At 25.7% G+C, this 27,500-nt stretch overlaps 1 protein-coding gene across 2 annotated transcripts in view; it reads right to left on the reverse strand.

Annotated features, from left to right (window-relative positions):
- The window catches only part of LOC100208216 (uncharacterized), a 137,312-nt gene that overhangs the window by 18,412 nt on the left and 91,400 nt on the right, over positions 1–27,500 (reverse strand). For both annotated transcript variants that reach the window (XM_065799082.1, XM_065799081.1), the window contains exons 41-71: positions 27,472–27,500; positions 26,052–26,210; positions 25,429–25,950; positions 24,748–25,293; positions 24,337–24,540; positions 23,616–24,218; positions 23,012–23,527; positions 22,674–22,877; positions 22,027–22,548; positions 20,089–20,304; positions 19,013–19,483; positions 18,350–18,889; positions 17,903–18,109; positions 16,899–17,432; positions 16,260–16,748; positions 15,879–16,088; positions 15,028–15,507; positions 14,041–14,574; positions 13,683–13,886; positions 12,827–13,363; positions 12,100–12,633; positions 11,793–11,999; positions 11,130–11,699; positions 9,869–10,366; positions 9,580–9,786; positions 8,891–9,427; positions 5,322–5,543; positions 3,095–3,643; positions 1,498–2,031; positions 597–809; positions 1–451 (exon numbers count right to left, since the gene is read on the reverse strand). The exon at positions 1–451 is cut by the window's left edge and continues 65 nt beyond it; the exon at positions 27,472–27,500 is cut by the window's right edge and continues 508 nt beyond it. In XM_065799082.1, the coding sequence (XP_065655154.1) occupies positions 1–451; positions 597–809; positions 1,498–2,031; positions 3,095–3,643; positions 5,322–5,543; positions 8,891–9,427; positions 9,580–9,786; positions 9,869–10,366; positions 11,130–11,699; positions 11,793–11,999; positions 12,100–12,633; positions 12,827–13,363; positions 13,683–13,886; positions 14,041–14,574; positions 15,028–15,507; positions 15,879–16,088; positions 16,260–16,748; positions 16,899–17,432; positions 17,903–18,109; positions 18,350–18,889; positions 19,013–19,483; positions 20,089–20,304; positions 22,027–22,548; positions 22,674–22,877; positions 23,012–23,527; positions 23,616–24,218; positions 24,337–24,540; positions 24,748–25,293; positions 25,429–25,950; positions 26,052–26,210; positions 27,472–27,500 (12,249 nt within the window). The remainder of the gene's footprint in view (positions 452–596; positions 810–1,497; positions 2,032–3,094; positions 3,644–5,321; positions 5,544–8,890; positions 9,428–9,579; positions 9,787–9,868; positions 10,367–11,129; positions 11,700–11,792; positions 12,000–12,099; positions 12,634–12,826; positions 13,364–13,682; positions 13,887–14,040; positions 14,575–15,027; positions 15,508–15,878; positions 16,089–16,259; positions 16,749–16,898; positions 17,433–17,902; positions 18,110–18,349; positions 18,890–19,012; positions 19,484–20,088; positions 20,305–22,026; positions 22,549–22,673; positions 22,878–23,011; positions 23,528–23,615; positions 24,219–24,336; positions 24,541–24,747; positions 25,294–25,428; positions 25,951–26,051; positions 26,211–27,471) is intronic.

Here is a 27,500-nt window from a genome sequence, read left to right on the forward strand (position 1 = left end):
ACAATAAACAGACCAGGTTTAGTGACAAAATCGTTTGAATTTATGTTGTCAATTTCTTCAAGATACACTGCAGATATTATTAAATTTTCTTTTAAGTTATCAGTTGATGGCAAAGTCTGAACTTTATTCATTATAAAAATTAAAATGCAATACTCTGCAGATGTTGGTTCCATTAGTACCTCATTCACCTTAGCAAAAACGTTTAAAAAGTTTGCTTCTCCACCTTTAGGTTCAAGATTTTGAAATATTTTAACAACATCAGATGGTTTAATGCCTGATGATAACGATAAAGAAACTTCTGCCTCACTTCCATATTGTATAACTGCATTTCTTGTTTTGTTAAACAATGAAAGAGAGTGAACAATAAAAGATTTCATTTTTGCAAGTGTATCCATACTTACACCATCAGATGTATCAATAGCATATATAACATCAATGCTATTATAAATTCCTAAATAGCAAAATCAGATTAAATTAAACAAAAAATTTTATAATTATTGGACGTGTTTACATAATTTTAAAAGTAATATTTTTAATAAATATAAATAATTATTTGTATGAAAAACCATTGTTGATACAAATAATTATAATATTACCACAAACACTTTTTTTTATAACACTTATTTCCTTTTTCATAATGCAAGAATCTCTTTTAAGACTACATATATTTGCATATGTTTGACCATTACTGCCACACACAAACTCAACTTGATTATCTTGAGAACAAATTGGACAAACACACTCTTCAAGCTGGCCAGCGATTGAAACACATTTAGAAAAGAAATGGCACTCAATACCAGAACATTTATCTAAAAAATATGGTCAATAATTCAATTAAATTAATAACACATTTTATAAATTTTCTCATTAAAAACTAGAGCTGTTTCAAATGCAATTTTTTTCCTGATTTAATACCTAATTTTTACCCAATGTCAATAACAGCAATTTCAAAAAACAAAAAAAACAATTATTGTTAAAAAAAAAATTCCTAAAAGTAAACAAGGAAAATTTTTCAAAATTTATTTCTTTGCACTAAAAATAAAAACATTAAAACAAAAGCCAATCAAACCATTAAACCAAATGTTAGAGTTACATCAACTAATATTAAAAACTTAATATTGTAATTCTATATATTATAAAGTTATAACATATATTATAATGTTATAACATATATTATAATGTTATAACATAATTATGTTGTAACAATTAATTAATTATATAATAATACTATTACTAATTGTTTTACGTTTTTTTAATAATATTTATTTTAATTATTCAAAAATTTTGCACTTTTCAAATATTCTTGATAACCAAACTCAATTTAAGAATTTGTAAACTTTTATTAATGATGAATCAAGGTGAGCACTAACTTTTAGTAACTATGGTTACTAAAACTTTTAGCAACTATTATGGTTGGTAACTTTGATAAATGAGTTTTTTATGAGTAAAATGTTTTTACTTAAAAAAAAACTGATGGCAAATAACTATAGAAAATACCTGGAAGAGTTTTTCGTAAAAGATCTTCTTCATTCAGTTTTTCTATGTCAACAAAAAATAAATTATCTGAGTTCTTAACTAACTGATTTAGATAAACTTTGTCAACGTTAATACCATATGCAACTATTACTAATTGAATACCAAGACTTTCAAGTTTTTTTCCACTGGCAACTGCTGCAATTTCATACTTGGGCTCATTTACAAATAATAAAACAGTTTTATGAACAAATGGTCGAGAACCATATCTTCTGGTAAAAACATTGTATCCTAAAGTATCAAGAATACTCTTTATATAATAAGTTGGACCAGGATTGTTCAAACTTTGTAGATTGTATTTAACTAAATCGTAATCATTTCCTGTATTGAAATCAAATTCAACAGCTGATGTGTTGGCATATGTTAGGACACTGATATGAGTATGTAATCGCGCGATTTTATACTTTTCCAACAATTTTGCCCCAAACATGATTTGCTTTTTAAACCTATCAGCTGAATCAAAACCAGTAAATACAACAGCAAAATCCATGGCTACACCTACAACCATGATAACAAAATAAATAATTATAAGTAGCGTGTTTAACTAGAAAATATGACTATTAAAGAGGAAAAAATATAATTAAAAAACTTTTTTTTTGAAATTTAGATGAACTCAATTTATAAAAAATTAAAAAAAAAAAAACTATATATATAATCATAAAAAAAAGAAAAATTAAAAAGTACACAAAGTAAATATTATTAAATGATTTTAGAAAAATTTTATCGCTTGTCTTAAACTCATTGTTTTAGATTCTTCAAAGATTCTTAAAAAGAGTAAAATAAACTAAAACAGTTTGTTTATTTAAAAAATTATTTGTAATACAGAATTGGTCTTTAATTTAAAACCAATTGTCAAACAAATTTGTTATAATAAGCAACAACTAAAATACTTTATTATCTTTTATCCAGAATCCTTTTAAAACTCTTCAAAAAAAAGATTATTTTACAATTCCCATTATTTTACAATTTTATTAAACCAGGTAAAAAACAATACAACCTATGTTACATTCTAAAATTAGAAAAAATTGCTGGATTTTTTGTAAGACAACCTTCACAAAAACTCACTTTATATGATCACTTTTATGACTTTTCAACATAATATTGAGTTTACCAAATATTTAATAAATAAAAATAATTTTTTTTACTAAAATTAACCTTCTGTTTTCAAAATTAAAATAAAAAAATTCAAGACACCCTAAAAAATATTTGCATATATAATATAGATACAAACAATATAAAATAAAATAAAAAAATAATATTTTTTTAAAATTTGCTCATATTATATATATTGTATCATATTATATTATTTTAATTATAATATTTGTATACTATATACACACATATTTTTCAGGGTTAAAAATTTAACCAATTAAAATATTTAATGATATGTTTATTAAATAATAGTAATATATTACTTATTATATTATTAATAATAACATGTTAATTATTTATACTATAAATATTATTAATAACTGTTGTTATTTAATTATTTATTCTGTTATCTAATAATATATCTTATAAAAATAACATAGTGACATCGAAACGCAAAAAAATATTTTACCAGTTCCTCGTACTTTACTTTCAACTAAACCTAAAATGTTAGGTAACAAGCTAGTCTTAGTATGAACAATATCTTTAACTGCATCACTAAATGCACCGTCTACTGACACAAAAACGAGTCTAATTTTTTGAACATTTAACCAATTTAAAGATAATGATAAATCTTCATCGTCAGACGCTCCTTTTGAGTTGGAAGTAAACAAAATGACTACTTTTTCAAACAAAATTTGTGATTGAGAAGGAGTTTTGAGCAATGATTTCTTCTTATCAAAGATATCTTCCACTATATATTTCAATGCTTTCCTGTAGTCTCTTTGGCCACCTTTATACTTAAGGTTTCTTAAAATACCTTCTACTGATTCACTTTTAGAAAAAGAATAGTTCACAACTTCTGGTTCTTGGCTAAATACTACAACAGTCTGTTGAATGATTGTCGTATCAAATGATTTGCTCAAGGTTGCAGCAAAGTATTTAGCTTTATCAAAACTCAATTGTGTCATTTCGTCAGATGCATCAAACATGAACACAACATCCATTTCTTTAGAAACTCCTAAATTATACAAACTATTATAAGAAAGTTTATACATTTAATATATTTATAATTATAAAAATTATCAGTAAAGTAGAATTGCTAACTCGCAACCTGTCTGAAGTCAGAGTTTTACAAACTACTATTTTTATTTTTACAATTTAAAATATTTTACCGATTCATATTTTAAAATTTTTTTTAAACATCTTTTTTCTTATTATCTATTAAATTACCTTGCACAAGAAATAATTATTTCAATCATTTCATTTTGTTTTAATTTATTTAAAATTCAACTAAAAGTTTGAGTAAAAGGTTGTACAATGTATTATGCAATATTATGCAATACCATAACAAAAGGTTGTACATACATTGCAATATCATTATTATCATAACAAAAGGTTGTACATACATTGCAATATCATTATTACCATTACAAAACCAAAAAAAAGGTTGTACATGCCAATGCAGTATCATTATTACCATAACAAAACAAAAAACAAAAAGGTTGTACATACAATATGCAATATCATTATTACCATAACAAAACCTCAAAAAAAAGGTTAAACATACAATGCAATATCATTATTACAATAACAAAACCCCCCAAAAATAAAAGCAAGAAAAATAAAATGTAAATAAAATGCCTTGTTACAACTCTTATAAACAATACAGATAAGTTTGGTTTGTTTTATAAAGCATCTTTAACAAGCTGTATGCATTTAAAAGGAAAAATAAACGTAGTGTAGGCAAGAGTTGCAAGATTTGCATGACTGGCTTGCTGGCTAACATGTATGCAAAAAATCCCAAAGTTGGTTATTGAAAAATAAAACAAACTCTATTGCTTTAGGAGATAAAAACACTCCATGCTTATTCTGCACACACAAAAAAGAGGTACACAAATTTTAAACTATTTGAGAAAAGTTCAAAAACATGAAAAAAAGTTGCATAAGGGGGCCATAAAGTAGAATTGGTTATTAAAAAATGCCCATCCAAATATTGAGAACCTTAAATCGAACTAACTCTTCTGTTCTTTGCCCAAATACAACTTCCTGTTTGCAATCTATGGATTAAAGAGGAAAAAGTCTATCAATCAAAGAGAAAAAAGTTTATGGATCAAATAGGAAAAAGTCTATAGATCAAAAAGGAAAAAGTCTATGGATCAAAGAGGAGAAAGTCTGTGGATCAAAAAGGAAAAAGTTTATGGATCAAATAGGAAAAAGTCTATGGATCAAAGAGGAAAAGGTCTATGGATCAAAGAGAAAAAATTTTATGGATCAAAGAGGAAAAAGTCTACAGATCAAAGAGGAAAAAGTCTATGAATCAAAGAGTCATTTGATTGTTAAAGTGCAAGTACTGTGCTGACAATCCAAAGATTACAAATTGAACTTTTTGAGCTTTTAATGTTTCAAAATTAAAAAAAAAAACTACACAAATAAACAAAACAAACTTTAACTTCAAATTTTTTCTCCATATTGTATATATTATAGAACACAATATATATTATATACTTTACTATATTTTTTATCTAAATGTATGTTTCTATAATACTTATATATTAAAAAATATTGTTGTGCCTGACATTGCTTTGGATCTTGTTTGTTTCATAATTCAGATAAGTAAAACATTTTTAATAGTTTGTCTAAGCAACTTTTTTACTTTGAAAGTTAAACAAATATTTAACAAATAAAAAAAACTGTACCACATGACTCTTCTTTAACAACTGTAACCATTCTTCTTTCTTCACATATAAACTTCTTCATATAACATTTATTTGAAAATGTAACACCGTTATCACCACATACTGGAGAATATTCACTGTCAATGCATAATGGACATATACATGATGGTTTTTTCTTGTCATTTATTGTATACAAAGAATAAAATGTACAATTAACTGAATTAAATACATCCATATTTTTTCCTAAAAAAATTATTTGTATTTCATTTGTATAGTATTGTAAACAAAAAAAAAAAGAAAAAAAAAAGAAAGCAATATACATACTTATATATACATACATACATATACATATATATATATATATATATATATATATATAATATATATATATATATATATATATATATATATGTTAATATATATGTATGTATATTATATATATATGTATATATATACATATATATATATATATATATATATATATATATATATATATACAAATATATATAAATGTATATATATATATATACAAATATATATAAATGTATATATATATATATATATATATAATTGTTAAATTTGATTAAAACGGCTGCGTATAAACATTTTGTTTTAAATATATTTCGATGTAAGTATATATTTACATCGAAATATATTTAAAACAAAATGTTTATACGCAGCCGTTTTAATCAAATTTAACAATTATTAATATATCGTATAACAAGAATATGATTTTAAAAGAATATATATATATATATAAATAAAAAATTAACAACAATCAAGAATAACTTTCCTGTTTATTTAAAACCTCGAATAGTTAAAAAGTAGATTCATTGTAAAAAGTACACATTTCAATGAGTATTTCAGTTTTAAAAGATTAATACATTTTTTTAAAATCTAACTTTGAGAAAATATTTTATAAATGTTTTTTCAGTTTCTAGATATACTTTAAACATACTTTAGGCACATTTTTATTTGAAAATTTTTTGTTTGTTTTTAAATTGAATACAATTCGAAAAAGCCTGCAAGCAACCTCTATTTAAGTATACTCACATATAAGAGCACAAAGCAAAGAAGAGAATTAAAAACAAGAAAGCAGTTGACATATGAGAAGAAACAAAAACTGTAAAATGAAAACATTGAGAAAGAAGAAATTTTAAATCATTGATGTTCAAGGAAAAAACTACATGTTGGAATAGTTACAAATAAGAACGCAATTTTAGTGAATACCTGACTTGATCAACAACAATATTAGCATTCATACAGAAGAGAATGAGATGCAACCATATTGCATTAGAACAAAGGTTCAAACTTAGCCAACTACATTTACTAAGCATTTATGGACCTTGTCTAAAAGGGAGGACCTCATTAGAAGAACAGCTTAAATATGATAGCAGTATTCTGTACAAGGACAAATAAGAGATTTGTAGAAGTAGAGACTGAAATCAGGAGAAAAAAACACAAAATAAGAGGCAAATACTTTGTGATGATTTGTATATAAGGTTTTCATAAGAGGTCAATAGTAATAAACAATTTAAGAAAATGTAAAACAGAGGATTCAGTTAGAGTTTTGCCATTCATTGATGCTGTGATAATTATTAGTAGTAAACAACTAATTGATGATTGATTGATGATTGTTGAAGCTATATTATCTATCAAGGATAACACTGCAGCTAGAAAGGAATGATACAACAATTTTAAAAATTATCCCAGATACACTATATAAAACAACTTTATACTGTTATGGCAGACTTTAATGAAATGTCAATTGCAATAAATTAGCCTTGAAAGCTCTGCTTGCATCTATAGCACTATAAAATCTTTCTGTTATGATGGTTACCAAGTCAGGAGTAGAACAAGGAGATCTGCATTGATAGAAATATCGATTGTTAGAGAGTAAATTGTTAGATTCAAGGTATAATATTAGAAGTTTGTTAATTAAGGATTCAAAGACTTTGTTAATAGTAGTAAGAAGGCTGGGTGGTCAGGAGTCAGAACAACCTAACGGGTGATGCGGAAGTTATCGGACAAATCCTAATTTCATTATTTGAGCATAATAATTAGTTTTTGTGGTTTTATGCGTAGACATATACGTTCTATAAAATATAAACTTTATTATTTGAAACACAATTATTTAAAATGAGGTTAAATGCAGCTGAACAAGAATCTTTTCGAAAGCGACTAAAAATACTTTTTGTAAATAAACCTAATATAAAAAAAAAAAATTGTAAATCATTTTGAAAAGGAAGGATTTGCTCGAAGTACAATATATGATAACCTAAAAAGACTTGAAACTGTTCAATCGTTTTCTGATAGAAAGCACCCTGGTCGTCCAACATCCTGAACTAGAGAAAAGAAAGCCGAATTAACGAGACTTGTCAACAATCAAAAAGGGGTCAGTCAGAGAAAAATAGGTATTAAATTCGGTGTAAATCAATCGACAATTGGTTGTCAGTTAACGGGAAAAGACTCCAAAATACACTATAGAACAACAAATAAAGGCAAAGAAAAGAAGCAGGAAACTAGTTAACCAACTCTATAACACAAAATCGCTTCTAGTCATCAATGACGAAAAATACTTTTGTTTTTCAGGGGACAACATGCCTGGAAATTCTGGATACTACACAAACAACAAAAAGACATGCCCAGAAAGTGTTCGTTTATAGGAAAAGAGAAATTTCCAAAAAAATTATTAATGTGGATAACCATATCTGACCGTGGTATGTCCGAGCTCATTATATTTAAGATTCCCTAAATTGGATGGTTCAATATGTTTATTACGTTGATAAAGAATCCGATTCCCCAAATGTGCCTCAAGCACGACCAATTGAAAATTTTTGAAGACATTTGGCACAGAAGGTTTACGAGGGAGATTGGCAAGCTTCAACAGAGCAAGTTTTGATTGATCGCATTAAACTAAAACTACAAGAAATTGATTTAAACTTTTTACAGTCGCATATGAAAGGCGTCAGAGGAAAATTGAGATCAATTGCAGATGGTGGTGTTTTTTCATACAAAAAATAATATATTTTTAATAAAAGATAAATGCTTTATTTAAAAAAATATAATAGTAGTTTGTTTTTTTATTTATAAATAAGTTATTGACGTTTTTATTTTGTCCGATAACTTCCGCATCACCCGTTGAATGAGTTTTTAAAAATTAGAATGACATGTCATTTTTTTTACAAACAGGAAAACAAGATTAGCTATGCACTTGATAAAAATGTTTTGCCTAAGAAATTTTTATTGCGACACCATTTCTATCATGAGATACCATCTCTACTCAACTGCTCGAAGACAGATGGTTTTTGAATATTAATTTTTAATAATTTTTTATATTTTTTAATTTAATATTATGTTTATTATATTTATGTTTATGTTTATCAAATTAAATCAGTTAATTTCAATATATTTAGATGTATTTAAGTTAATTTAAATATATTTAGATGTATTTATACTGAATTTATTTAATGTCCTGAGTTTTAAAAAATGAAAACAAATCTTGAAAGTGACTTTTTTCTTATCTTTAAATTTCTTAGTTTAAATAGTTTAAACAAGACATCTGGTTCCTTTTAGCAGTTAAAACTTACCAACTACTTTCTCAACAGCACTTTCTAATTTTCCAAATGATTTTAACAAAGCACAAGGATTTTCTATAAAAATAGTTTCACCAAAACTACTAAAGTACTCTATTGAACCTCCAATTGCTACTGCTATTGTGTTAACACCTGCTAGATTTTTATTCCAGTATTGCAAATCTGATTCAGAGTAAGTATATCCAGATGTAAAAAACACCAAAACTTTGTGTTCTGATTCTTGTGTTGCTACTTGTAATGAAAACATTTTCTTTATTAATTGAATAAGGGCATTTTGATCAATTTTAGAATTTTTGGAGGGTAAAATGTTATATATTGCAGATTTAGCTATGTCAATCGACTGATTATCTTGAAATTTCAAAGACACAAAAATATCTTCATAGTTTAACTCAAAAACAGCTAGCTGGGTACCTTGCATCGAAATATCATATGATAAAAGAGATGAAATGGCAAAATTTTTAAGAGCTTCCAAAGATACAGAATCCATATTTGTATCAAAAATATATATCAGACTGATGTGCTTTGAAACACCTTTGTAAAAAAAAAAGAAAAAAGGTTAAACAACAAAACAATAAAAAAAAATTTATAAATATTTTACATAATAAACTAACACATTTTTTGACCATTTCATGGTTTACAAATTTTACCATTATTTCATATTAGTAAAAGAAAAAAGAAAATACCACAAGCTGAAGTTTTTATAACTTCAATATTTTTTTCTTGCTCACAAGCTTCCTGTTTTAAAAAGCAAAGGGAAGCATAAGTTTTTTTGTTTGATCCACAAACAGGTTCGTACAAATTAGATGAACATAGTGGACATACACATTTCACAGTGTGTGTAAATGGTATGCAAATTGAGTAATAACTACATTTCTTTTGAAAGCAGGCATCTATGATGTAAAAAAATAACTAAAATTAATTTTAAAACTAAAAGTTAATATTTTGTTATTATTATTAAAAAACTTAAATAACCTTCATTAATAATATTTTGTGGTTTTTCATTTGCATCTAAAACCAATAAACTATCTGTGTTATATGTCATTTCATCTGTTTTATTCATCAACACAACAATGGATTTAATATTTTTTGAGCTTGCAGTCTTTACTATCATACCCAACAATGAGCTATTCATTGAACTGTTGGCAAATAAAATTAGAAATTTCTTTGTTGCTTTAGATGAGCTAAACAAATCAAGAGCCTCTTTTACTGATGTTAACAGATCTGTTTGATCAAATTTAAACTGCAAACTGCTTAAAGCTTCTGATATATACTTGCTACTTATACCAGCTTGAAATGTAAAAATAATGTTGTTTTTATTATTACAAGAAAAAATACCACCAAATCGAGTTGCAGTGTTTGAAATAACATAGTCTTTTAACATTGTTTGAATATATTGAACTTGTTTTGTGAGGGTCAACTGTGATTCACCATTAATAATAAATCCAATATCAATTCTTTCATTAACAAATCCTTAAAAATATAAAAAGAAATACTACACACATATGATTTATGCCAGCACTATGAAAATATATTTTGCTCACTTTAGTTTATAAAATGTGGACTTTATTCCAAACACTTTTATAGATAAAGTAGAAAAATATTATTAATATTAAAAAAAAATTTTTTTTGCTGTAATAAATGACCTTCAAATGTAGATAATTACACCTCAAACCCTCAGTCAATCACACAAATGCACACAAATGTAGAAAAATAAGATTAGCTACTAAAATAACCAGTAATAGGCTTCATAGTTGATACAAAGACTTTTTCAAAAGCTATTGATATGTTAAGAACAATAGCTTTTACCTCATTACTAATATCTAGCAATAGTTAGAGGGGTTAAGCAATAATTAAAGGGGTTATGCAATAGCTAGAGGGGTTGATGAATAGTTTAGAGGTATTGAAGAGAGTTCTAGAAAACTATAAGAAAAAAATTTGGAAAAATTAGAATAAAATAAAAAAATAGTTTTTTGCAATAGTTTTGCTTTATTTGAGAGAGGTTATAAATATATATATATATATATATATATATATATATATATATATATATATATATATATATATATATATATATATATATATATATATATATATATATATATATATATATATATATATGTATATATATATATACATATTGTTTCAAATAAAATATTAATATATATACAACTTCAAATTATGTTAGAAACAGATATATACCTGTAAAATATTAAGTATTACTGTAAATTTTTACCTGTAACTTGACCAATAGTTGTTTCTAGACTGCCAAGGTTTAATAATAAATCACTGTAACTAGGCACAGAAAGAAACTTATCTCCATCTGATGACAATTTTAAAACATTATCTTTTGCACCTGCTATTCCAACCACAATGACTTTGGTGTCTGAGGCTTTGATCTTGTTAATAATTGCTTCAGAATCGGATGTTGCAATGTCATTAGGTTGTGGAAATATAAGAAGAATTTGGCGAATTCCATTTTTCTTTTTGAAAAAATCATTATCAACCAAAAATTTCAGGCCATTTTGTAAGTTGTCATTGCTAGATACTCTCTTTGTTTGTTTTTTATGAGATGATATCTCGGTTGCATCTATCAAATACTTAATTTTGTTAAGGAACAATATTTTTGTAAAATTTAAATTAATTTTTGGGACCTCAGCTCCAAAGGAAACAAAAGCAATTTCTGTTTCTTGCTCATATGAAGATAAAGATGCCTTGATGAAATCTTTCAGAAAATCGTAACCTTTTTCTGTCATATTTGTATAGTTACTAACCAAAATTATTACTTTTAAAACTCCTTTGATCCCTAAACATATTGTTTTATAATGTTTTTAAAAAACGAAAAGTTAACAAAAAAATAATTATATTTAAAAATATTCAAAATATTTTTATTTCTTACCACAGGATTCATTTTTTATTGTTACTAATGATCTATTGAATTGACAAGCTTCAAGATAGAGATGACATTCTGAAGCATATGTTTTTCCATTGGATCCACAAACTGGATTATATTTTTGCTGGCACTGAGCACAAACACACTCAAAACTCTGATCTTGCTTTGTTACACAAGTTTTGTGCAACTCACATTTTTTTGTTGAACAAACATCTAAAAAAAAATTCTTGTTTTTATAAAAATATGCTTTTTTCTATTATACTTAAGCATCAAAATATTTTTTAAAACATTTTTTAAAAAAAGTTTAAATTGCCTTTTCTAAGAGAGTCAACAAAGATTGATTTATAATGCTTCTCTTTGTTGGGATCACCAAAAGATAAAACTTTGAAATTATTGTTTCCCACTAAACTAGTAATTTGATTCTTATCAACATTATTAGTGACGAAAATGTGTGTTTTAATGCCTTTTGCTTTTGATGCTTCAATTTGACTTTTAATTAACGATACAGATTTCAGATTTTCAGTCAACACTAACCAGTGTATGTTTACAACATCCTTTCTAAGACTTTCCTTGAATAAATCTTCAGCCTTTTTCAGGACTTCTAAAGTTTTATCTCCAGCTATAGGGTTTTGTAAAGATGTTATAACTTTGTTTGTACTTTGAGCATCCACTATTTGATTTAGCATTGAATAAACTTTCACATCTTTTCCATATGTTAAGAATGCAGGTTGGATACTTTGAGTTGATATTGTAAATGATTGAATTACTGCACTAATATTTTCTTTAATTGAATTAAAATAAATTGAATGTGGAAGACTTATAACTAGGTTGGTTTTAGGAATGTCAACTATAAAAACAAGTTATAAGTTACAAAAATTTTAATAATACATTAGTTTAATACAAATAAAACATTATTGCCAAATATCAAATGAAATATTATTAATATTGGTAAAAACATCAAGTTTATTAAAAAATAAAATAAAAATAAATGCTAATCACGCCGAAAAAATGCAAGATTTATTCCAAAAATTTAAAATTACCTGAAAATGCACCAAGCATACTCTCTAAAACTGTTAATGCCTCAGGCAAGTCCTCTTCTTTATGAATGATAAAGTTATTTGCTCCACCAATAACCTGCAGATCATTAAACTTTTTATCCATTGATACAACTATTATATTTATTTTTTTTTCTTGAACAGCTTTTTTTTGTTTCAGAATGACATCAAAATCTAGTTTTGAATTTTTACCAGACAACAATATGATAAGAACTTTTGTAAAATCTGGATTGCTTGAAAAAAACAAAGAGCCATCTCTCAGAGGTACTACTAAATCTTGCTCACCTTTGAATTCTGGATTGCCTAATACTGATTTGGCTTCAATTACTCTGTTAGTATCCATGGATAGTAAAAGTTCAATACTATTGCTAAACTTTGCAAATCCAACTTTTGATTTTTTCTCTGAGGATGTATATAAAAGCTGAGAGGCATCCACAAAATCCAACATCTTTTTAAATTTACTTGTTGTGGTTTTCTTTGAAATGTCAAGTGCATAAATTATTTCAAACTTTTTATCAAGACCTAATCCCAAAAATAAAATAAAAAAATTGCATGTTATATATATATATATATATATATATATATATATATATATATATATATATATATATATATATATATATATATATATATATATATTTATATATATACACACATATATATATATATATACACACACACAAATATGTGTGTGTGTGTGTGTGTGTGTGTGTGTGTGTGTGTGTGTGTGTGTGTGTGTGTGTGTATATATATATATACTATGTGGTCACTCGTTGCACAAAGTCATGTTATGTTGTTTTGAAAACAACTAAGTTTTCAATTAAAAACTGTATAAACTTACCACAAGCTGTATCTTTAACAATGTCATAATTAGTATTCTGCAAGCATGAAATTCTTTCATGATAACATTTACTTGCATATGTGTGACCATCTGCAGAACAAACTGGCTCAATAAGTTCATCACAAGTTGTACAGAAACATTTTTTGCCTTTTAAAGGTGTATTCAAACACTTGCCATACTTATGACATTCAAATGTGCAAGATGCTACGTATATATTTAGAAAAATTAATTTAACTATTAGTAATTTATATTTTTCAAAATTAAAATTAATTAATTTTGACATAATTATTTTGAAAAAATATTTTTTACCCAAACCTTAACTATAATATTATTTACATTGCATAAAACCATAACATACCTGGTTTAAAAATTTCTATTTGCACATCTGGAATTATTTCAAAAATATCAAAAGCATTCTTTGGTAAAAATAATGAGCTTTTTAATGAAGAAATTTGCATTAAATTTGATGCTTCAACATTGTTACCATAACCAACAACAACAACTTTGGAATTTAATTCACTGATTTTATTCAATTTCAAGTAATTTGGTTTATCATTGGTTGTGAAAAATAAAATAGTTTTCAAAACATTTTCACGAGCTTTAAGAAGTAAATCATTTTTTAAAATAAAAAACAGCTCCTTAGCATTAAAACCTTCATTTTGTATTATCAAACCTGATAAATCATCTTCCAGTTGATTTTGAAAATCATCTAGTCTTCTGACAATAAGTGATGTGCTTCCATAAGAGACAATCCCAACTCTGACTATATCAGGAGATATAATAAGCTTTGACGTTAATTTTCTAATAAACTGCGTTAAAATCCGAAAATTTTCAATTCGGTTTTCTCCATTAGCACCAAGTAAAAAAATTAGATCCAGCTTTTTTAGCAAACCTTTAAATTAAATTTAAAAAATAAAAATCTATTAAGACTAAATCACAAAAAAATATTGGGTTTTTAAAGTTAAAAAACTGATAAAAAATAAAAACACAAACATACAAAAAGAAATTCTTTAAACTTAATTTTAATTTAAATATGTTTAACATTAGATCAATGCACCATCACGTCAGATCAATATACCTTAACATCAACTCAATACATCATTACACCAGCTTAACACACCATCACAACAGCTCAATACATCAAAATGAATTTTGATGTATTGAGCTGTTGTGATGGCAATACATCAAAATGAATTTTGATGTATTGAAGTTAGCCACAGACACAATTTTTGTAGTTTATAGTAGACACATAGAAACATTTTTGTTAATTCAAGCCATTGTAAAATATATACATCACAAAGATTTAGAATTTTAAATAAAAAATATAAAAAAATATATAAAATACCAATTTTTTCAGCAATTTCTACTTCCATTAACCCAAAATGCTTAGGAAGTTGACTTGCTTCACTGTTCTTACTGATGTCAATAGATATTATTTGTACACCTTTTTTTTGAAGGGCAAGCGAGTAATTATAACCAACATCAAGGGTATCAGCTACTTTACTCACAACAATCAAAAGCGATTTAGTATCAGGGCTAGTAAAAACTTTGTCATACATAAACTTAAACATTACTTCTTTATCAGGAACTTCTTGCAATTTTTGAAAATTATTGAGCAGGATTGAGACATCTTCTTCATAAAGATCATCAAACCATTTTATAGTTTTACTATATGATATAATGTCCAAATGAATTAACTTTGAATTTAAATTGAACATCTGCAACAATTCCAAAAAATACTTGGTGACAATTTGTAGTTCAAATTCACTCATAGATGATTCAATGGCTAGCGCAACTTTTGTAGGGAAAGTTACTTCATAAATATCTAATTAAAGTAAATACATAATGAAAATTGCATTTCATTTTGCATTCAAAATATGATATTTAAAACATATATTACCAAGGTATAAAAGTACGTAAAAGTTATATATATATATATATATATATATATATATGTGTGTATATATATATATATATATATATATATATATATATATATATATATATATATATATATATATATATATATATATAACCTAATATATTATTAACTATAATAACTTATGACAATATATAACAATACAGCAAAACATAAATAGTTAATAATTTATCAAAAGAAAAAATAAAAACTTTTTTATTATTCATATTGAAGCAAAAAAAAAAAATAAAAACAAAAAACTAATTTTATTTTGATACCACAAAATTTTTTTTCAAGCAAGTTTATCTTCTTTCCAGTTTTACATGAACTGGCCATCAAATGACAATAGCTTGCATATGTCATTCCATCATCACCACAAACAGGTTCAAAACTTGATGAAGGACATTCAGAACAAACACACAATGCCATGCCATCCCAGCTTTCAACACACACTTCATTTAAATTACATTGAGATTCTTTGCAGGGACCTAAATTTGTTAAAATTGCTTAAAAGGTGCAAAAAAAGATTCAAGAAAATGAATGTTACAGATCGGAGTAATTTTCAGCTTTCAATACACACTTCATTTAAAAAATAAAAATCAATAAAAAACATGCATTAAAAAAGTATTTTGATAAAGAAAACAATATATAAACATTACTTTGGAAAGCTTTTTTAACCATGTCTTCTGTGAATTCATCTAGACTTTTAATACTAATAATGTTTTCTTTCTTCCCTACTATTAAAATTAGTTCATCTTGATGTTTTTGCGATATATCACCAACAACAACAAAAACCAAATTTGTATTTTTCATCTCTTTTAGTACATCCCTTGCTTCTTTTGATAAATCTTGCATAAATTCTTGTCCATAGAAAAACACCACTGTGTTTTTATTTACCTTCAATAATGCCTTTGTCCGCCTGTACAAATTAATATTATCATCTACATCACTGCTAAACATGATGTTAGAAATCTCTTCAGTCAAGTTTTTATTAGACATATAATATGACTTGGTACTATGAGTAACAATTGCCAAAGTAGTGGAGGCCATATTGATATTTTTCAAAATATTTAAGGCAACATGTTTTTGCATGGCAAAATTTTTTTTGGAATTATTGTTTGAAATAAAGGTAAATATAACTCCAGCACCTTAAAAAAAAATTTTATAACAATTTAAAAATCAATTATACAATAATTAAAAAAAGTAATAAAAATAAAATTACAAAAATATATAAAAAAAAATTTGATATAAGCATTTTATTTTTTTAAATATAAAAAATTGTTTAGAAGAATAGAAACCATTTGATTGAAGTACATAATTATGGACATCATCGAAGATATCAGGTAAGTTTGCAGTTCCAAAAACAGATATTACATCACCAGGTAACAGACTTTCTATCTCATTAATGATGTACTGATTCTCATTGAAAACAATGAACTTTGTTTTAGCAAATTTGTTTATTAACTTCACAGCTGAACTTAACAAATAAGGCTGGGAAACATCACCATTTGTAAACACAATAACTAAGGTTGTTTTAAAATTATTTTCATCTATCATGCCTTGTATTATATTCAAAGCATCCTGAAGATTACTGTCACCACCATAACTTTGAATATGATCTATAACTTGATCCATAGCATTGTCAGAAAACTTAGAATCTAAGGTTTTTATTGTTTTTACTTTTTTGTCTCCACACACAACAATTGCTAATCTAGAGTTTCTCAAAAAACTTTTAGATATTGATTTCAAAAACAACTTTATTTGCTTCAAGTCATTGAAAGAAGTACTACCAGAGAGGTCAACAACAAAGAAAATATCACTGGAAGCTAATGCTAAAATATATATATATATATATGTGTTAATATATATATATATATATATATATATATATATATATTTATATATATATATATATATATATATATATATATATATATATTTATATATATATATATATATATATATATATATATATATATATATATATATATATATATATATATATATACATATATATATATATATATATATATATATATATATATATATATATATATGTATATATATATATATATATATGTGTGTAAATATATATGTGTGTAAATATATATATGTGTAAATATTTATATATGTGTGTCTATATATATATATATGAATGTATGAATATATGTATGTGTTTATATATATACACATATATGTATATATTTAAATGCTTTTATATCTTAAAAAAAAGATATCAATATATTAAGCAATAATAAATTAAAATAAAAACATTTATCTTGAGACCCTAAAATGAACTTACAGCATGCATCGCTGCTAACAACAATCATATTTATGCCTTGTTTGCATGAAGACTTTTTTAATTCACATTCACTAGCATATAAAAGACCGTTATTAGCACAAACTGGTTCATAGTGTTCATCACAATAAGGGCAGGAACAAACAACTTCACGACTAGTTTTAATTACACAAGTTTTGCTGTTGCTGCATGCATCGTGGTCACACTTTCCTAAAAATAAATTTCATTAATTATTTATAAACATTAAAAAAACATTGTTAATTTTCATTTCAAAAATTTAAAAAATTATCATAAAAGAGCAAAAGTTAAAACCAAATAATAAATTAATCTTACCTACATTTCAGTTTATAATAATAGTTGTTTATAAATTACATTGTTTATATATAATACTTGTTTATATATTAGATATAAAGACAATAGCATTTTTCTTTTCAAAGAAAAATATCTTACCAAGTATTAAATTATCTGCAGCAACACTCACAAGTTTAGGGTCTACAAAATTATCATGAAAATGAAAAAAACTAGAATTCCTTTTAAAAAAATATTCAATTTTTTCAATATTTTCAACTTCACCAATCACAACAAGAATAACATGAACACCTTCCTTTTGCATTCTTAAAATTTCTCTTTGGGCAAGAATTGACACTTCGCTGTTTATAAAAACAACCAATGTTTTAAAGGAGCCATATCTTGCACCTACCTCTGTACTTTTAGTCTTATCTTCAAAAAACACCAACCTGACAGTTTGCAAAGCTTCCTCAATAGCTATTTCAATGTTTTTAGTGTTAATCAGATGCATAAGTTTTGATTTCACTAAGTGAGTTGCAATTTTATAGTCAAAAAATAGCCAATCGCCATAATAAAGTAAACCAACATTTGTTGCTTCAGTGGTTATAACTTTTTTCTCAAGAATTTTTTGAACAAACTCTTTTTGAATAGCAAAATTTTCAGCATTTGATCCACCAAAAACAAAGGCAAGATCAAGTTTATCTAAAAATATTTTGAATACAAACAATGATTTTAAATGCCATAATAACCAGGATATTACATTAGAAAATAAAAAACTATTAAACATGATTAAATTAATATTTAAAAATAACTAATATTAAAAACCTTTGAACACAATAGCTGCAACTTTCTTTTCAATAATTTCCAAGACTCCAGGAAGCTCTTCAGCATCAGTAACAGAAATAACTGTATCAAAAAGTTGTGCTGTTTCCAAGTTTTTTCCTATAGCAACTATAATTACATTACAATCAATTTCTTTTAATCTTTTGAGCTGTGTCTTCAAATTTTGAATGTCACTAGCATTAGTAGCATAACTGCCATGAATAAAAGCAACAAGAAATCCACTAGTTTTTACATTATTAAGAACATTGACTAAAGCTGGCTGTCGAATAAATTCAACAGATGGGAGATCAATTACTTTACTTTTGTCAAATTTTCCATAAGTATACCATGAAGAAATATATGGTTTATTAAACAATTGTTTTGTTGCTTCTGTAAATCTATATATTTTTAAAAAGTGTTCTGAGCTAGACACTAAAGGAAGTGCAAAAGCAATGTTGAAACTCACATTTACTGCTACGAAAGAAAAAAGATATAAAATATAGATACATGATGGACACAAAGATACCTGTTAATAAGATTTATAACAGCTACTATAAGTAACATAACAACTGCTATAAGTAACATAACAGCTACTATAAGTAACATAACAGCTACTACAAGTAACATAACAGCTACTATAAGTAACATAACAGCTACTATAAGTAACATAACAGCTACTACAAGTAACATAACAGCTACTATAAGTAATGAAACTAAGAAATAATCTTAAAAGTATTTATAATCATTAAAACGGTAATTAAATTAATGCGGTAGTGGTGTAGTGGTAAAGCGCTCGCTTTAGAAGCGAGAGGTACCGCGCTTAACTTGTTTCTCCGCGCAGCGGCCTTGTTCGTCAAGGTTCGTGTTTCGGAGTTATAGAGTTGAGAGAGGGTTATAACCACTATTAAGTAGCCTCCTCATCTGTAGTGGCCTTCTCTGCCTTGAGGAGGTGAATAACAAAAAAAAAAACAAAAAAAAAAAAAAAAAAATGATAATTTGTTACTTAATCGTTAATTTAAGTTTTTTATTTAAAAAAACATATTAAAAAGAAAGCAAAAATGTTCAGGTAATTAACTCACTGCAAGGTCCAATATTTAAAATGTCAATTTTTTGTTTGACTTCACAAGATTTCTTCTTTAACCAACAATCATTTGCATATGTCATTCCATTAGAACCACACACAATTTTATACTTATCATTACAAACTGGGCACAAACATTCAACAATGTTTTCATGCAAAACAATGCAATGAGAATGAAAATCACATATTGTTTCATCACTGCATTTAGCTAAAACTGAACAAGTATAAAAATATTACATTTATATGTATGTAAGCACATGTGTGTATATGCGTGTGTATGTGTGTGTGCGTGCGTGTATTTACGTTGGCTTACTAAAATTAAAAAAAAGTTTTTTATTTTATTTTATTAAACTAAATTTGTTAACTTTAAATTATGTTTAAGATTAAAATATTATTAGGTATTCACAGGTAATTAATTTTTTAAATAAGAACAGTATTACAATCATTGCAAACATTCTAATATAAAACAGCGAAGCCTTAAAAACAAGGATGTAACATGAAAAATGAGAAAAAAATTGAAACTTTGAAAAAACATAAATTTTAAAAATTTGAAAATGTTTTTACAAATAAACTACAATAGAACCTTGCAAATTTGTAACCTGGATTAGTGGGACTCAACTAAGTTGGATGGATTTTCAACTCCCCTTGATCTTTCTCTATTAATTAACTATAAAATCATTGACTTAAGTCATACCTTAATTAACTATAAAATCATTGACTTAAGTCTAGTCAAAGCAAATATACCCAGGGCATGACTTGACCAGGGTATGACTTGACCAGGGTATCACTTAAATGGAGCCAATTGTTTGGACAGATAAAAGAAAAAAAAAGCAAGAAGTTGAAAAAAATAAAAACTTTTGCAAAAAGAGTCAGGATAAGAGCCTTCCTAAATGAGGAGTCCGATTCAACATCAAAACATTCCTGTCTCTGAAACCTCATTCAAAGATTTGCATTTTGATAAAGAACTTGACTGCGACACCTTATGGGTGGTTGAAATGAAATTGCTTTTCTACTTTTGTTACAGTGAAGGTCAAGATGTTGGCAATAACATGACAGCATGGAGGGAAACTACTTTACCAAGAATATTGTCTCATTATGACGGTATATTCAATGGAGATGAGTTTGGTTTTTTTTATAAAGCACTTTCAAAAAAAAGTGCATTTGAAAGTTGAGAAATGTAATGGAAGCAAGAATTGCAAGATTCAGCTAACAGGGCTTGCTGCAGCAAACATGTATACAGAAAAAATTTCAATGTTTGCTATTGAGAAATCAAATAAACTCTGTTGTTTTAAAAGAAATATCTGTTGTTAATGTGCGCAAAAAAAAAGAAAAAAGAAGCTGGATTAATTATTTAAAAAGTGGGTCAGAGAATGCAACAGAAAATTTGAATTAGAAGGCTGTAAAGTAGCCATTAATATCTTTGTTAATATTTCAATATTTACTCAGAGTGAATTTAGAAGAGTATCTTTAAATGCTTCAAAGCTATTTGAAAAAGAGTTGTTTGAGCCATTGAAATAAAAATCAATATTTTCCTTATATAGTATATATTATTTGATATATGTTTCACATAAAGTTAATATATGTACATATGTTCCATATATGTACAAGTTCCATATATGTACATAATATTTAAGTATTGAGCAACATTTGATAAGTCTTGAGATCTCAATAAGTTAGATATTTCCAAATTGTCTGACATTAGGAGCTTTGCATAATTGTGACATTCATTAAGACAATAAATATATTTCCCTTGAGAGTCAAGTTTAACCGGATTCTATGGTATGATTAATCATTATATAAAATAAATGGTATGATAAATCATTATATAAACTTTTAATGCATACTGTAAATGAATATGTAATAATTCATAAGTATATGAATAAAATAACTTTTTTAATGAAAAATTATATTATACTCAAAACTCAAATGGCTTTACCTGTTTCATTTGAGATAATTTTTTCTAATTCAGGGAATATTTCAGGAACCTTTTCAGCGGCATCAATGTGTCTTATATGATTTTGGCTCGTAAATAATTTAGAATCTTTCTCAAGAAGCATATCTCCAATTGTAACAAAAATAAGATTTAAATTGTTTTTAAATTGCTTTATTCTTGGAATAACAATACTCTTTTTAACTGATGTAAATACAACTACAGTTTTAATGGAACTTTCTGAAAATGCATCAAATTGTGGAATCAGAGAATCTTCTAAGAAGGTTAAAACTTTTTCTAAACTCAAAACAATTGGAAAGTCGTAAAGATCTTTTAATATTAACTTCATAAAAGCAAGATTCTTTCCATCTTCAAAAGGTATCAAAATTTTATTATTGTTTGCAATTGATATCGAACTTGTAGTTAAATCAAAGATATTTACAAAGCTCTTAATAAACTCCACAACACTATATGCATGTATTCTGTCAATATTTAACAGAAAAGCTGTGTGCTTTTTAATCTGAAGCTCTAAAAAAAATCAAAACTCAAAATTACTATTTGATAAGTATGTCATTATCATCGTATATTATTAATATACTTACACACATTATTACATTATATTAATAACATTAAAAATTAATAATGAAACTCACGACATGGTCCATATTTCAGATGTTGTAAATGAATTTTGTGAATGCATGAAAACCTTTTCAAATGACATAAAGATGCAAATGATTGACCTTCACTTGCACATACAGGTTTATAACTACTTTCACACACAGGACATATACATGTAGCAAGGCCATTCACTGGTACACAAGTTCCATAGAATGAACATTTTTTCATAAAACAAGAATCTAAAATAAAAATAAAACAATAAAACATTTACAAAGAAAAATATGCCGTGCTACTAATGACATATAGTGTGCACTCTATCACTATACAACTACACAAATTTATCAATAAAATAAACTTATAAAAACAACTTTACATGATTGAATAGCATCTGATACAGATAAAACAACTTGAAAAGGATCTTCTTTTACAAGATAACTTGAAGAGCTATTGGTTTTGAGTTTATAAAGATTATTTTCAAACAAAATACTGAACAGATGAACCCCTGAATACAAAATTGCCATAAACTGCTCTGTAGGAATGTCTAAGTTATTATCGCAAATTAAGAAAAAAACCTGCTTTCTTCTTCCATGATCGAATGAAAACAATTTTTTTAATACCGCAGGTAGTTCAGATATTGAAGTTGATGGAATTCCAAAGTAAGGTATTGTTTGTTTGATTAAGTCTACAAATAAATCATTTGAGACAAACTCGTCTAGCTTTTTTCTGATTTCTAATACTCCGTTTGAAAAAGATAACAGACCAACACGACTTTTCTCACTGGATATAGTGTACTTCTGAATAAGTTTTTCAATAAAGTCTTCTACTAATTTAGTATTTCTTCTGTCCTTAACAATGATAAGTAAGCCCATATCAATTAAAATTTCTTCATCTAAAAAAAAAAGTTACGTAAAAAAAAAAATAAAAACTTCTTTGCACCTAAAAAACTGAGTAACATATAAAATCTAAATAAATAATACCTTTAAACTTATTTGCAAGTTGATCAATGATAGGTACAATCCCAGGAAGTGTTTCTGGCTCAGTTAATGTATACTTAACATTGGAATTTTTAAAATCAGAATTTTCTATTAAATTATCTTGCACCACGATTGAATTATCTTGCACCACATTGACTACTAAAAGTTCAATATCTTTTTGAAATTTTTCAAATGTTTCTAAAATATCTTTGTGTGATTTGCTAGATGCAAAAACAACAAATATTTTTGGTGCTGATAAAACTTGATTGTTTACTTTGTTGATTGGTTTTATACTTTGTATCTCCCCATGCAATTTAAAAATATCTTCTATAACATGCTTGATCAACGTCCTATAATTAGGATTTCCTCCAACAAAAGGCAAAACTGTTATATGATTTAAAATTTCATCATATGCTATTGCTTTATTAAAAGAAGTGGATTTTGTGAAGTTTCCAAATGACACAATTGAGATACGAACCATACCATCTCCAACAAAAAACTGCTTTAAAACTTCTCTGAGAAGTAACTTGATTTTCATAACACTAACTTTCTTTACATTTTTCGAAGTGTCAACAGCAAAAACAATATCAAGCATACCAGAAAATCCTGAAAATAAAAAATCTGTTTAAAAATTCCTTAAAAAAATATAATAATAATAACAAAACTTTTTAAAAATATTTTCGTATTTTTATTTTTCTAAAACTTGAAAAATAAAAAAAATTACCACAAGATGTTTCATTTACAAGAGTTACAAATTTCTTTTGTTCGCATGAAGTCTTTTTTAGCCAACACTCACTGGCATAAGTTAAATGATCTGAACCACAGACTAAAGAGTAGTTATCATCACAAGTAGGGCATACGCATTCAAATGAAGATAGAGTTGGTAGGCATGTAGAATAGTGATCACAATTGCTATACAAACATTGGTCTAAAGGGAATTAATTTTTTAATAAGGAAACCAGAATTTAGTGGCAAACTAATTTAGTATAGCTATTTGTATAGTTATAAACAAAGTTATTTTTGTATATTTAAAATATTTTTTTTAATAATAAAATTGCAGTGTTTAAATAAAATAAAAATTTGAAACTTTTTTTTTCTTTCAGGATTTTAAATTTTAATATATCCAAAAACATACCAGATAGGGTTTCTTTAATAAGATCATTAATTTTATAATCATTAGAAGCATCAAAAAAATGCTTCAGTGCATCACTTTGTAGATTTTGAAGATTAGCCATAATACTTTTAAGACCTGCATTTGAACCTATATAAACTGGTATAACCTTTATGTTCTTTGAACCGATCTTTTTAAAAGCATTTTCAAGATTTTGTTTAACATCATAAATAAATACAACAATGATTTTTTCTGCATAAGACCGTGTGATTGGTTCAAATGCAAGCTCTTTAGTTATAATTGACAGAGCTGAATCCAAATGTTGACCATTGTTAAAATCATCCACTTTAGACAAAGTATTTATTATTTCTTCTGCTGAGAAATACTTACGCAATGAAAACAACAACCTTGCAGCTGAGGCTGAGTTAATTGCAACAGCAATATTAACATTGTCTTCTGATATATGATATTTTTTTATTATAGAAAAAAATATTTGCTTTTGGATTGTAAATAATGTAGCATTGCTGGAGCTGGAAAACACAAATCCAACATCAATTGTCTTTGAAATTCCTTTAAAAAATTTGAAGATATGTATAAAGAAATATGTAAAGAAAAATAAATAAACTATAAGTGTATAAAGAAATATGTAAAGAAAAATAAAAAACTATATCTTTGTTGCATTACTTTTAAATTCTGAAAGTTTACCTCTTCCAATAACTAAATTGGTTGATATGTCTGCAAAGATTTCTGGTAAAGTTTGATTCTCATTTACTTCAACTAAATGGTTATTACTAGTAGCTATCTCAGCCAAATTGGCTTCTTGATAACCAAATGATATAATATTAATAACAACACCAGACTTTTTCAGTTCTTCTGAGGCTAAAAGAGCACTTTTATCTTTTTCAAACTGAGAGCATAAAAATATGAGGAGGTGTTTTGATACTTTTTCTTTTGTAAAAAGGTCCAATTTTAGCAAATTTTTCATGTTTTGATTTCCAGACATTGAGCTACTTCCGAGCAAATGCAAACCCATTAAAAATGGCTTCAAATTATTTTTGACAGATGCCAAAACTTCAAAAGTTTTTGAATATTTAACAAGTTTAAGTCTCAGCTCCTCCAAATTAAGGATTTTAATAAAGTTTTTAATGAAATTTTTTATTGTGTCAAGTAACTGTTGTGGTCCTGAGCTATCAATGACAATGACCAACTCAAGAGGTTCAGAAATTTCTTAAAAAAAAAAAAAAGTTTTTTTAATGAAAATATTTATTAAACAACTAATTTTAATAACACACTTTTTCTTTTTGTTTTTATTATATAATAAGGTATACCACATGGTGAATTTTTAGAAACTTCAATAAATGCTTTATTTTGGCATGCAAACTTTTTTAATAAACATTCTGAAGCATAATTGCGACCATCACTTCCACATAGAGGTTTGTATACTTCCTCATCACATATTGGACAGAAAATATCAGATTTTTTAGCTTCTAAAACCAAGAGTATATTTTTAATTTATTAAAACCAAGAGTATATCTTTAAATTATTAAAATTTTTTGTTATAAAATAAAGTTTTTAAACCTTTATGTTTTAAACCTTTATTTTTAATACTTTTGAATAAAAAAGGTTATAATAGAAATATTTTTATCTTACCAAATTAAAAAAAATATTTGCTTTTTATAGAGTATACTCTCAGTAACTGTTCCAACTTTATAAATAACTTTGATAAAAAAATACACACAAAACTTTTCAAAAAAAACTCTTGCAAATGTTTAATACAAGTTTTGTTATGAATGCAGTTTATATAACTATAAAACAAGAATCATATAAGAAAATAAATACTAATAGATAAAAACTTTTATTAAAGTGTTATATTAAGACCACAAAAACATCTCAAACTCAAAATTTAAGGATATCAAATGATATCTCTTGATTTTCTAAATGTTCCAAAGGTTTCCAATGTTTTCATGTCCTAATTTAAAACATTGTAAATCTTTTGAACATTTTTACTGTTGCGTATAGTTGAAACTAATATAAAGAGTTATCAAATGCAGAAAAGCTTAAGGAAAAGACTTTACTTTAACCACCCACTTTGAGAATACAGTTAAAAAGCAAAGACTTTATAAACATGATAGAAACAGATTATTTCTCTTTAATCTCGTTGATAACATTTATTATGTAAAAATTTTTATATACCAAAAATTAAAACTTATTTAAGTTAACATATTTGCCATCTTTAAACTTGCTGCCATCTTTAATCTTGTACCTTATAATCAAGTTAATAAATATAAAGATAATTTTTTGATTTTAAGCAAAAAAAAAAAAAAAGTAAAAAAAGAAATTTAAATTTGAAAATTTGAAAATTTCAAAAATGAATTTTATAGTTTTAAAAATTAATTACATAATATAACTAAAAACAAATAAAAATTAAACAAAAAAAATATAAACTTTTAATTTTCCTAATTAACCTTTGAATAAATGTTTAATAAACTTTTATGTCACACACTAAAATAGATTATTTGAAGGAGAGAAGGTTTTTTGAAGGAAGTGGAGGTTTTTTGAAGGAAGTGGAGGTTTTTTGATAGGAGATTTTTTAAATGAAGTGGAGATTGAAGTAAAACATTTAAACAATAATAGTTATGTTTTACAATAGTTTCAAATCAGGCTCAAATAAAATCAAATAAATCTTAAACGCAACTTTTAAATACAATGTGTAAAGTGATAAAAACATGGTAACAAATTAATAAAAACCTGGTAACAAAGTAATATCCTCAGCATAT

Source organism: Hydra vulgaris, chromosome 06 (assembly GCF_038396675.1).
Source record: "Hydra vulgaris chromosome 06, alternate assembly HydraT2T_AEP".
Taxonomy (NCBI): Eukaryota; Metazoa; Cnidaria; class Hydrozoa; order Anthoathecata; family Hydridae; genus Hydra; species Hydra vulgaris.